The 12,792-nt window shown below is 38.8% G+C and overlaps 1 protein-coding gene across 2 annotated transcripts in view; it reads left to right on the top strand.

The window, feature by feature from the left end:
* The window catches only part of LOC132404417 (zeta-sarcoglycan), a 452,353-nt gene that overhangs the window by 271,707 nt on the left and 167,854 nt on the right, over window positions 1–12,792 (top strand). For both annotated transcript variants that reach the window (XM_059988548.1, XM_059988547.1), the window contains exon 3: window positions 378–465. In XM_059988548.1, coding sequence (XP_059844531.1) covers window positions 378–465 — 88 coding nt within the window. The remainder of the gene's footprint in view (window positions 1–377; window positions 466–12,792) is intronic.

The raw sequence follows: 12,792 nt of genomic DNA, 5'->3' as shown, positions 1-12,792 counted from the left end.
TTCTCCGGTTCTCCGCCTGTGTAACTTGCCTTTCGCGATTTTACCCATAGCAGAGTTTGATTTAGATATAGAATGGGTTTTTTACATATTGCTACAGTTTACTAATGATAATTTAGTTATTTGTTTCATTTTTAAAACAATGAATTATCTAATAATTTAAATTGAGTGATATAAATAGCATTGCAATTCCACAAGAATATGTGAAGTTAGTGCTTACAAGATGAAGGTGTCTGATGATTTGAATGAAATAACTTTGAGTTACAAGGGGTAGATTGGAAACCCTCTCTGTTAATTTTATATTGCATTTTTCAAGCTCACCTCAGTATCATTTTTATCCTTCCCCACCCCATCTTTCCTTTCTTGTCATTATTTCTCAGGACAGCCCACTGATGTTGCAGTCCGACAGGAATGTAACCGTGAATGCTCGCAATAACCTTGGACAGATTACTGGACAGCTGACAGTTGGTGAGTTTGCTATTCTGTGATTATATTTTTCACTTAGAGTCACTCTATCTGTAAGCTAATTGGGTTATAGGCTTCTTAGATCAAGTGTCTGCAGATTAATGCCAGCACTTACTTCAGTCTCTCAAGTCTCATCACATTTATATTAAAGCATATCAAAGGTTTCAGATCTAATATGTACTTTTTTTTTCAAAATAACCAAATGATTTCTTTCAATTTGAGTTATTTCAGCTTTTGATAATTTCTTTCACTAGTCTTACTATTAACTTCATTTCAAATAATTTCTGCTATTTAATTAAAATATATCTTTTTATCAGTCTGCACTTCATAGCCACCAATGTAATAGCTTTCACAGCATGTTTATCCACTAGATTTATAAAGTGATACTCGGTTTATCTTTAAATGCCTTTCTGTACAATGATATTAAATGCACTATTAAGCAATTTGTAGTTATCTGAAGGAAAATCGAGACTTCATGTTGCATACTTTGCTGATAAATATATAAATTTATAAATCATTAATTGCTTTCTTAAAGTAATCTTCGTCGGGCTTACATCTCAGTGATAAAATACACAGTATCTTCTTTCTTCAGTGTGAATACATAATTGTGAGCAAAACAAGGTGAAATTTTCAACACATTGTACGCTTATTGATGGAGGTTTGCAAAGCTCTCATCATTAAGGATAAATTTATTTAAGATTTTACCCTACATACAAGATGGTGTTCAGAGAAATGCACAGTACATCTTCGTAAAAGCACATATTCTCAACCTAAAGCATTGCATTGAACTCCCTGGATGGCTCAGTTGCTAAATCAAAAAAGCCAAAAGGACCTAGGCTTGATTCTTGGTTAATACAAGTCAGATGATCTCTGCCTGGTGACAGAATACAAGAATTGACCTTGAAGCTCCTTGGCTGAGGAGAAGAAAACTTGCTGGAGTACTGACAGCTCATCTTTATCTGGTGGTTCATTGTAAAATACACATTAGGAAAATCTCACCTGAGATAGAGAAGTGTTCAACTGCAGTTTCATTGCATAGCCAAAAGAAACAACAGATCAGCTATAGAACAAAACAATTCGGCTTTTTATTCATTCTCACATTTTCATAGGAAGAGGGCACTGGCAAGCATTTCCTGAAACAACTTCAAATGCCTGTTTTTAATGTTATTAGCGATCGTTAATGTCACCAATTAATCACGTTACACAAGTAAAATTGAAAGTGTGCCATAAATATTTGAGTTCTTACATGACATGAAATGTTTTTTTCTTTTGCAACAGTAGTACATTAAATTACTATAAAATACGAGTTGAGTAGATAGTGCAAAAAAGACATGAATACATGTCATTTAAATCATGAACCATTCAGAAATCTCATGGTGGAGGCGAAAAAGATGTGCCTCAAATTTTTTGGGCTCCAGAACCCTGAGTGTGGGTATCACCCCACTGATTAAAGAGAAAAAGGCATGTCCCTGATGGTAAGGATAGTTAGTCATGGATGGTACTCTAGAGGAGAGGCTGTACTTGATTTGGTATTGGGAAATGAACCTGGTCAGGTGTCAGATCTCTCAGTGGGAGAACATTTTGGAGATAGTGATCATAATTCTATCTTCTTTACAATAGCATTGGAGAGAGATAGGAACAGGCAAGTTAGAAAAGTGTTTAATTGGAGTAATGGGATTTTATGAGGCTGTCAGGCAGGAAATTGAAGGCTTAAATTGGAAACAGATGTTCTTAGGGAAAAGTATGGAAGAAATATGGCAAATATTCAGGGGATATTTGTGTAGAGTTCTGTATAGGTGCGTTCCAATGAAACAGGGAAGTTATGGTAGGGTACTGGAACCATAATGTACAAAGGCTGTAATAAATCTGATCAATCAAGAAGAAAAGAAAAGCTTACAAAAGGTTCAGAGAGCTAGGTAATGTTAGAGATTTAGAAGATTATAAGGCTACAAGGAAGGAGCTTAAGAAGGAAATTAGGAGAGCCAGAAGGGGCCATGAGAAGGCCTTGGTGGGCAAAATTAAGGAAAACCTAAGTCATTCTACAAGTATGTGAAGAGCAAGAGGATAAGACGTGAAAGAACAGGACCTATCAAGTGTGACAGTGGGCAAGTGTGTATGGAACCGGAGGAAATAGCAGAGGTACTTAATAAATACTTCCTTCAATATTCACGATGGAAAAGGATCTTAGTGATTGTAGTGATGACTTGCAGCAGACTGAAAAACTTGAACATGTAGATATTAAGAAAGAGGATGTGCTGGAGCTTTTGGAAAGCATCAAGTTGGATAAGTCACCGGGACTGGATGAAATGTACCCCAGGCTACTGTGGGAGGTGAGGGAGGAGATTGCTGAGCCTCTGGCGATGATCTTTGCATCATCAATAGAGACGGGAGAGGTTCCCAAGGATTGGAAGGTCATGGATGTTGTTCCTTTATTCAGGAAAGGGAGTAGAGATAGCCCCAGAAAGTATAGACCAGTGAGTCTTACCTCAGTGGTTGTTAAGTTGATGGAGAAGATCCTGAGAGGCAGGATTTATGAACATTTGGAGAGGTATGATATAATTAGGAATAGTCAACATGGCTTTGTCAAGGGCAGGTCATGCATTATGAGCCTGATTGAATTTTTTGAGGATATGACTAAATACATTGATGGAGGAAGAGCAGTAGATGTAGTGTATATGGATTTCAGCAAGGCATTTGATAAAGTACCCCATGCAAGGCTTATTAAGAAAGTAAAGAGGCATGGGATCCAAGGGGTCTTTGCTTTGTGGATCCAGAATTGGCTTACCAACAGAAGAGTGGTTGTAGATGGGTCATATTCTACATGGAAGTCGGTCACCAGTGAAATGCCTCAGGGATCTGTTCTGGGACCCTTACTCTTTGTGATTCTTATAAATGACCTGGATGAGGAAGTGGAGTGATGTGTTAGTAAGTTGGCTGATGACACAAAGGTTGGGGGGGTTGGAATAGTCTGGAGGGCTGTTAGAGGTTGCAGTGGGACATTGATAGGATGCAAAATTGGGCTGAGAAGTGGCAGATGGAGTTCAACCCAGATAAGTGTGAAGTGGTTCATTTTGGTAAGTCAAATATAATGTGGCAGAAAATGGTATTAATGGTCAGACTCGTGGCAGTGTTGAGGATCAGAGGGACCTTGGGGTCCAAGTCCATAGGATGCTCAAAGTAGCTGTGCAGGTTGACTCTGTGGTTAAGAAGGTGTATAGTGTATTGGCCTTCATCAATTGTAGAATTGAATTTAGGAGCCAAGAGGTAATGTTGCATCTATATAGGACCCTGGTCAGACCCCACTTGGAGTACTGTGCTCAGTTCAGGTCGCCTCACTACAGGAAGGATCTGGAAGCCATAGAAAGGGTGCAGAGGAGATTTACAAGGATGTTGCCTGGATTGGGGAGAATGCCTTATGAGAATGGGTTGAGTGAACTCGGCCTTTTCTCCTTGGAGCGAAGGAGGATGAGAGGTGACCTGATAGAGGTGTACAAGATGATGAGAGGCATTGATCATGTGGATAGTCAGAGGCTTTTTCCCAGGGCTGAAATGGTTGCCACCAGAAGACACAGGTTTAAGGTGCTGGGGAGTAGATACAGAGGAGATGTCAGGGGTAAGTTTTTTCTCAGAGAGTGGTGAGTGTGTGGAATGGGCTGCCGGCAAAGGTGTTGGAGGCGGATGTGATAGGGTCTTTTAAGATGCTTTTAGATAGGTACATGGAGCTTAGTAAAGCAGAGGGCTTATAGGTAAGCCTAGTAATTTCTGAGGTAGGGACATGTTCGGTACAACTTCGTGATCCGAAGGGCTTATATTGTGCTGTAGGTTTTCTATGTTTCTGTGAAGCATTACCACTTTGAAATGTTCTCTGTAGTGGAGAGGGTTATGCCTGTGAAGATCTGGCTGTGTCTACAACTGTATGCAGCCTTTTTGCAATCCTGTGGATTGGAGACTCAATGTCAGACTCTAATGCAATCAGTTGCTCTCCACCATACATCTATAGAAATTTGCATGAGCCTTTGGTTTATGAAGTCTATTGAGTCCATAAAGTAGCAGAGGTTTTTCAGTCATGTTTTCATATGTGCTAATGAATAAATCAAGGTAAAAGTGGAATATAGTAACTGAATTAAATGTCTGATCAAGCTTTGATCAGATAACCATGATTAAATTATAGCCTGTCATAGATATGTCTGTTCAATTCAATTCTTTGTCTAGAGGTCAGAAAGCTATATAATCATCCAATCACACAGCATGATACACCACTGAGCTTTGAGCCAGGAAATTCCCCAATTCTGCTCATCTCAGCCAAAGGCATGGAGGAACAGTTTAAACCACTTTATTTTCCTGGAGTAAGGAGGAGATAAATAACTAACCCACTTAACCATCAATTCCTGTGCAGTTGTTATTTAAGTCAAACAAGTACACTGTGGAAAGTGGCCTACCAAACCATACAGACTCAACCGGTAGATAAAACTGGTTATTCTAAATGAGCAGCCAGGAAGTAGACAGGGAGGAAAAGTGAAGAATTAAGAAACTAATTACAACTTGGATTACATAAATTTGTAAGTATAGAGAAAGCACATTATTAAAGCCTATCTTATTTTAAATGTGCAAAGTCATCATTAGCTTGTGATTCAGAAAGATATTAAATAATAAGTATCTTATTATAAATGTCCTGTGTTACTAATTTTTAGGATGGAAACAAGATCTTTGCTTAGCCATCTGCAATCATGCACTCATTTACATTAATCCTAAACCATTAGTATTTTTCCTGCCATTCCTGGATTTCAACACTTAAATACACACAATGGGCAATTAACAGTGACCAATTAACCCACCAAACTGAACGTTTTTTTGAATGTGGGAAGAAACCAGAGCACCTGGAAGAAGATCACAGGACCAGAAAGAGAACATGCAAATTCCACACAATCAGCACCAGAAGGTAGAATTAAACCTGGTCAGAAGAGCTGCAAAGCACCATGGTGCTGCTCTCCACCCTCAGTGATAATGACTCCTGAACAGAAACCTTTTGTTTTGAACCCATATCAATCTGAAAAAATAGCAACTATTATCAACTAGAGGTGGACTATGGAAAACAGAATCTTTCAATTAAAGCAAAATAAATGCTGAAGTTTTGCAAAGTGTGACATTTCAAGGTGAAGAGCTTAAAGAAGTCATTTGTAGATTCCTATTTAGAGTTTTGTAGTGCTTTTGAATTACTAAGGGGTAGGTAATGAAAGATTTTGGGATGCAGGATTAATTCTAACTACAGGCAAATTATCTTATGATTATGTTAATCACCTCCCAGTAGAAAATGTAACTGAAAAAGGCAGATATCTGAAGAAATAATTACAGATTCTCTATCCATTGTCTCAGGGAAAGCTTGGGGCAAGGTCAATGGAAGTTTTGAAAACAAATTGTACGTGATCTGGATCTAGATCTGGCAGAGTTTAATTGAAAATTGCTGGTCTACCTGACCATGCTTTCAAATTGAGACAAAAGGCCAAGGAAGGACTTTCTTATCAAGTCCAGCTCTAACCTTTGATTTTAGTTAGGGGCAAAACGCATTCCCAACCTTAGCTGAAGTGCTAGTCACATACAATATTGTGTTACTTTGTGAAGTAAACCCTTAGATAAAAGTAGATCTGAGATTGTGTGAATCAGTCAAGTGGTAGACTTCAGCATAGCACCCTGAGTGTATTTGTTCTTGAAGTTCTCTGGCATTAAAAGACTTGTGAAATGAAGCTGCACCAGGTATTCATTGCTTCTTTCCTGAAATACAGGGGAGTGATTTCTTTTTACACACAGCAGACAAAGTCATCACATACATAAATGCCTTGAAATCTGGCCCTTCAACATGGTTTCACACAGTAATTTCAGGAGTTATTGTGATTTAGGTGGGCTATTTTATATGTAATAAAATAGAATTCCTGACAGCTTTATTTACGTTTTCATCTGGATACCCTCCAACCTGATAAATTGAGCATGTCTCTAAATTCTGGTCATTACTCCCTCCCACCCCTTCTCTCTATTTTCATTCCCCATTCAGGCTCCCTTTGTACCCCTTCTCTTCTCCTCACCTACCTATCACCTCCGTCTTGTGCTTCTTCTCCTTCATTTCCTCCCAGGATGCACTCTTCTCTCCTGTCAGATTGCTTCTTCTTCAGCCCTTTATTTTTCCACCTATCACATCCCAACTTCTCACTTCGTCCTCCCCCTTCCTCACCACGGACCTTCCCCCTGACCTGGCTTGACCTATCACCTTCCAGTGTGTACTCCTTCCCCTCTCTCTACCTTCTTATTCTGGCTACTTCCACTTTCCTTTCCAGTCCTGATGGGCCTCGGCCCAAAACATCAACTGTTTTATCTGCTCCATAGGTTCTGCCTGACCTGTTGGATTCTTCCAGTACTTTGTGTGTGTTACTTCTGGCCCCTCAGTTCTGTTTGTGTAGATTTCCTGGTGGGCATCAATGAACCTGTCTAATGAACATGTGAAAAATGAATTTGTTATGGAAGCAGCTTAGAATAGGATTGATCGGATGTAAAACAGAATTAATTGGTTGTCCCATGTGCTGAAAGGCATACAAGAGAAAAATTAAAAACCACTTGATGTCCATTCTTGTGCTACTTAGAGGATGAAATAAAATCTCAAATCTTTTTTACAGCATTTCAATATTATGCATGTGTCCTTTGGCTTTGCTGTCGGGGAGCAAAGTAATTTAGGTCCTTGGAATTGCATTGAGCAATCCTCTTAGCATTTTGAAACTTTAACTTAACCTAACAAAACTAACTTGGAATGGTTTAAACAACTCATTGTAATAATCAAATTGCGATGCTGCAACCAGAATTAATTCAGATGGCTGTTTTGCTGTAGATTGATGGGATCATTAATTTCACAAATTTCATGACAGATGCTGGTGATATTAAACCTGATTCTGATTCTGAATATTATCTGATAATCAGCATGGACTCAAAGGGCTGAATGGCCTCCTTTTACATTGCAGGAAAATATGTGAAGTATGGGATAATATGATAAGGTTAACACCTTGCCACTGGAATAGCATCCTCATTTCCTTCTGTGATTGCGCCATTGAGAATTTTTGGAGAGTAGATATTGCTTTCTTCAGTAGATGTTCTATCAGGTTGGTTAGATGTGCCCTGGTAGACTGAAGCAAAATACATCCTGCAAATGTAACAGCTGAAATATCTCTGACACTCAACTAAGTCACATAACTGGGTAGGCTGGCTTTGTCAGAGCAAAGACAAACTCTGTATGCTTCTGAGCATTTTTGGCATTCAAAACTTAATGTTCAACATCTTAATGTTTTGAAAATTAGAATAATACAAAAATATTCACATGTGGTTCCTTGCATTCACATCCCCGATAGAAATAAGTGGGACAATAGTAATTGAATCATGTCCATGTTCCTGATCTGACCCAGAGTAAACTGTTTGAGTGGATTCCCCATTTTAGATTGTAGGGAATTGCACCAAGTTTTTGTTTTTTTCACTGGTGTCTGTAAACAGCAGATGGAGATTTCAGGATATTGGTTCAGGATAATAATTTTCATTAGTGGATATGTGAAGGACCTGGAATCATAGAGTACAACAGAAGAGAAACAGGCCCCTCGGTACATCTAATCCATGCTAACCTGATCTCCTGCCAAGTTTCATCTACCTGCATTCAGATTATATCCCCGCAAGTGCCTTCCATCCATGTACCTATCCAAACTTCTCTTAAATGTTACAATTGAACCCGCATCTACCACTTCCGCTGGAAGCTTATTCCACACTCTCACCACCCTTTGAGTTAAAAGTTCCCCCTCAGATTTCCTTTAAATACTTCACCTTTCACTCTCTAGATCTATAACCACTAGTTCTAGTTTCAACCATCCTGAATGGAAAATGCCAACACGCATTCACCTCTATATCCCTCATAATGTCTTAATGACCTGACAATGTTTTCCCAACCAGTTAGGGCCTAAAGGGTGTTGGAATGAATTTTGATGACTCTAGCCAGTGATTCCAAAGGGAAATCTGTAGTTATTTCCACATAAACCATATTGTAAATTCAGGACATGCTGAGTGGCACCAGCTAATTATGCTGGTCGCTATGTGAACTCCGTTTATGGAGCCCAATCACACTGAGATTCTGCAGCATTGTGCCAGGCCTGGCTTCAGATTGGAGTAATTCAATTTGCAAGTTTAATTAATTGAAGCAATTTTAATGGGTTTTTAACTGTCTTGTATATTACAATGAATTACAGTTTCAAATATTATTTATTAGCTTTTTGGGATATGGACATTGTTGGGAAGGCCACCATTTATTGGTGTATATAAACACCTTTCAGAAGGTGGTGGTGAGCCATTTTCTCAAACCTCTGCCTTCCCTCTGATGGAGGTATTCCAATAATATCATTACAGAATTCCATGAAGTCAATCCAAATGATGATGTAATTCCAAGTTAACTTTGTATGTGACTTCTGAAGAGAGCTAGCAGTGGTGTTATTCCCATTTGCTGATTAATTGTCACCTCAGTGGGTAAAGGCTGTGAATTGTCTGAGTTGCTCTAAAGCAGATGCATGAGCAACTGCAGTGCATTTTGTACATGTTATACACTTCAGCCACAGGAATAAATGTTTAACAAAGTGATGAGGTGTATTTTTCTATAAGAGTTGAGCTTTTGAGTATTGTTGGAACTGTACTTTTTAGACAGCCCTGACTTTCGAATGTCAGAAGAGGAGTCACATGCTTCAAGGCTTAGGGAACTCATTGATAGTAATCTCATGGATTTCCAGGTTGTTTCATGTCAGAGATGTTCTTTGCCTGGATGAAATGTTATTTGCCACTTGTCTGCCGTTACAGAATGGTTTGGCGGTCTTTCAACTGATCCATTTGTTGCTGAGTTGTGAATGAATAGAAAATCATGCTACCTTCAGCAAATGTTCCAACTTCTGCCCTTGTGATAGAAAGAAGGTCGCTGAAGAAACAGCAGAGAATGTTTGAACCTAAGATACTGCCCTGCTGAACTTCAATAGCACTGCTCTGGGGCTAGGATGACTGATCTCCAGCAATCACAACCATTGTCCTGTGTTGTGTGGCTCTGGGTTCCATGTTGACAAACTTGACCAAATGATACTATAATGTTCAGGGCAGTCACTCTCAGTTTATCTCCAGAATCCAGCTCTCCAGTCCATAACTGGATCAAGGATATGACAAATTCTGGAGCCAAACACTTGTGAACAGATTTTATTTTATGCATTTGTGAGATCTGAGTGTTTCTAGCAAAGCCTTTATTTATTACCAGTCTCTAATTGTTCTTGAGAAAATGGTGGTGTTGGATAAGAAGTTGAGCTATTGCATAGTGAATTACCGGATTTACTTCCAGCACTGATGAAGGAACAATGATTGATTTTCAAATCAGGATGATGAGGAACTTGGAGGAATTCTTGCCATTGGTTATGTTCCCCTTTATCTGCTATCTCTAGGCTTTCTTAGGGTTAGTGGCCAAGAATTTGGGAGATGCAATTGGACTTAGGAATGAATAATTAAGAATGAGTGTTTAGAAGGATGATGCATAGGATGCCAATTAAACATTTTGCTTCAACCTGGACGAGAAAGCGCAATGCTACAGATGCTGTCTATCTGAAATGAAAACATAAAATTACAATAAATTCTCATTACTTTAAACTGAGGTGTACCAACAATAGAGAGGGAGCAATGAAAATTTATCAGACTGACACTTGGGACAGTTAAATCAAGAAAGATTGAATAGGTCAGGCCTAGTTTCTCTTGCTTTTAGACTGATGAGTGCCCAACAGCAAATTTATGTGGAGAATGGTTCCTAAGGCTATGAAGCCTGGTCCCAGTCAAAAAATAAGGAGTAGACCATCTGGAATGAAATGAAGGGAAATTTCTTAACACTATTGGTGGTGAATCTTTAAAATTCTCTATCTCTGATGGTTGTGGAGCATCAGTCATTGTGTTCAGAGCAGAGATTGATAGACTTCTGGATATTAAGGAGGGTTACAGAGGTTTACAGGGTAGAAAAATGCTTAAGATAGAAGATCGGCTATGATCTTACTGAATGATGGAGTAGCTCAAGGGGTCAAATGACCTCCTCTTGCTTCTGTTTCCCATTCTCATTCCCAGAATTGGGAAAATTAACATACAGTGGATTTGGGTTAATTGGGACACATCAGTACCAGTACACTTTGGCCCAAATAACGGGCTGCCCCAATTAGTCAAAGCTTCGTGAAAATAGTTAAAAGGCTTAAAATAACAAATTGTCATTTAACTGAGTAACAATTTGCGTATTTAATTGAAATACAGAAAAAGTCAGAGCTGTACCAATACCTCTACAGTTTTATAAAACTGTATTAGTTCCTAATAGATTCAACAGAGGAATTCATCTACCGTGTTCTTTTGATTGACTGTAAATGAACAAAATCGGCACAGACACCTACCGCAAGTAATGGACTGCCTTTATACAATGCTTTAGATGATTGCATCCTCCAAATCTTAATTTTCATTGTAACATTCAAAATGATTGTCGATACTTCATAATTCCTAACTTGTTGAAGTTGTGAAATCACTCCATTTGCATTCTGAACCACTTCTGTCATCTCCAAGCCTCAATGCTTGAATCAGCGGTGAGCAAAATGGTTCTGAATTGTCTTCCTGCTTATTTCTCGCCAACTATCAGCGACAAAAGTAATTGATTTTTGAACACTAACACACACAACTGGTTCTATTTAAAATAAGATCACTCTCAGCACAGTGTAATGTCTATCAGTCATGCAAGTGCATGTGACTGATGCTAGTTAGAAATTGTTCAGCAATAGTATCCTGCCCCTGTTATGTGTGACATAGTGTCCCAAATAAATGAAGGGGATACCAAATGTTTTCTGAATTTAGTTTTTGTTCTCTAAGAGTTCTCCCAAATAGAAGGCGGTCCCAATTTAACCAGAATCCACTGTGTATGCTGCTGACCTGTTATAAAATCCCAACTGGTCTTTTAGAAGATGAAGCTGCTGGGTATAGCATTTATTTGATTTCATATCTTCATAATATGATTCTTTCCTTGTACTATTAGGACATCTTGGGATAGGAAATAAGCCCTACATTGCATGGTTGCTGAGATTTCAATGGCAAAGTAGAATTCTGAGGTTGGCTGAAATAGTGCTTGCATTTTACCAGTGTCTACTGTACATGCCCTCTTGCCATGCAAAGTAGAATTTTAGACCACATTAAATGATACTGCAGCCTAAAAGGCCAGGTGCTGCAGAAAACCTCACTCCAGTGCTTAATGTTTGGATCAAGCTAATTGACAGCAAAAGAAACAAGAGGACAAAGCAAGTTACATGAATGACATTTCCTTTACTTCAAGATTCAGGTTTCAAGAGTTTATTGCAATCCTTCTGTACATTTGTGTAAAGGAGAATTAAATGATTGCCCATGAAATAACACAATAAGCAGAAATAGCACAATAAAAACAATATAAAGGCAATCAAATTAAGCACATTGTATGTACAAGTAACTGTTTGAGTGCGGCCCTGTATATAAGATTAGCTTATATACTGTACATAGACTGCATGTATATAAGATGATGTAAGGTGCAGGGGTATCTGTACATAAGGTGACTGACTGGAGATAGTACAGTGACAAAGTGATTCTCGGCCAGAGGAGCTCTTCTAGGTAGCAGCAGGACACATGAACACACAGCAGGGCAGTGACTGTCAGTGTAGGTATGAGATGAGAAGTGTAAGGGTAAAGTAGCACTGCATTGGGGTGAAGAAGGATGCTGAGGGGCTGATGTGTAAGTAGGGGTGGTGGGGGTGGTTAATGGGCGGAGGTGTTGATCAGCCAGACAGCTTGAGGGAAGTAACTGTTTTTGAATCTAGTGGTCCTGGTGTGATCCCTCTGATTTCATCCTCAAATCTATTGTATATACTGCAGTAGAAATCTGTTGTGTATACAGAACAGCATATACAATTGGCAGACAAAAGGAGAAAAGAGCAGAGAAAAAATGATATTGTGTTGATTTACTGATATATGTATATTCTTATCATTTTAACTGTGCTGTCATTTCCATGCCCAAAGTGGCTGCCAAAATGATGTGGGTGTTTCATAAATGTATGTCGTTTAGAGTTCTCTGATGTCATTGAGTTCCCCTGCTATTTTGTCTCAAAAATTGGAAATCCTATCAAACATCAAATTTGTCAATTAAAACCCTTAGCCCGAAGTGATTGGCTTCTGCCACAGTTTTAAAATATAATTAAAGCGTGGTTTGCCTGTAAGCAATTTGATCATAAGATCTGTGTGACATTGGGA

This window comes from Hypanus sabinus, chromosome 14 (genome assembly GCF_030144855.1).
Source record: "Hypanus sabinus isolate sHypSab1 chromosome 14, sHypSab1.hap1, whole genome shotgun sequence".
NCBI lineage: Eukaryota > Metazoa > Chordata > Chondrichthyes > Myliobatiformes > Dasyatidae > Hypanus > Hypanus sabinus.
Note: the sequence above shows the minus strand (reverse complement) of the source record. Positions and strands in the feature narration are given on the sequence as shown.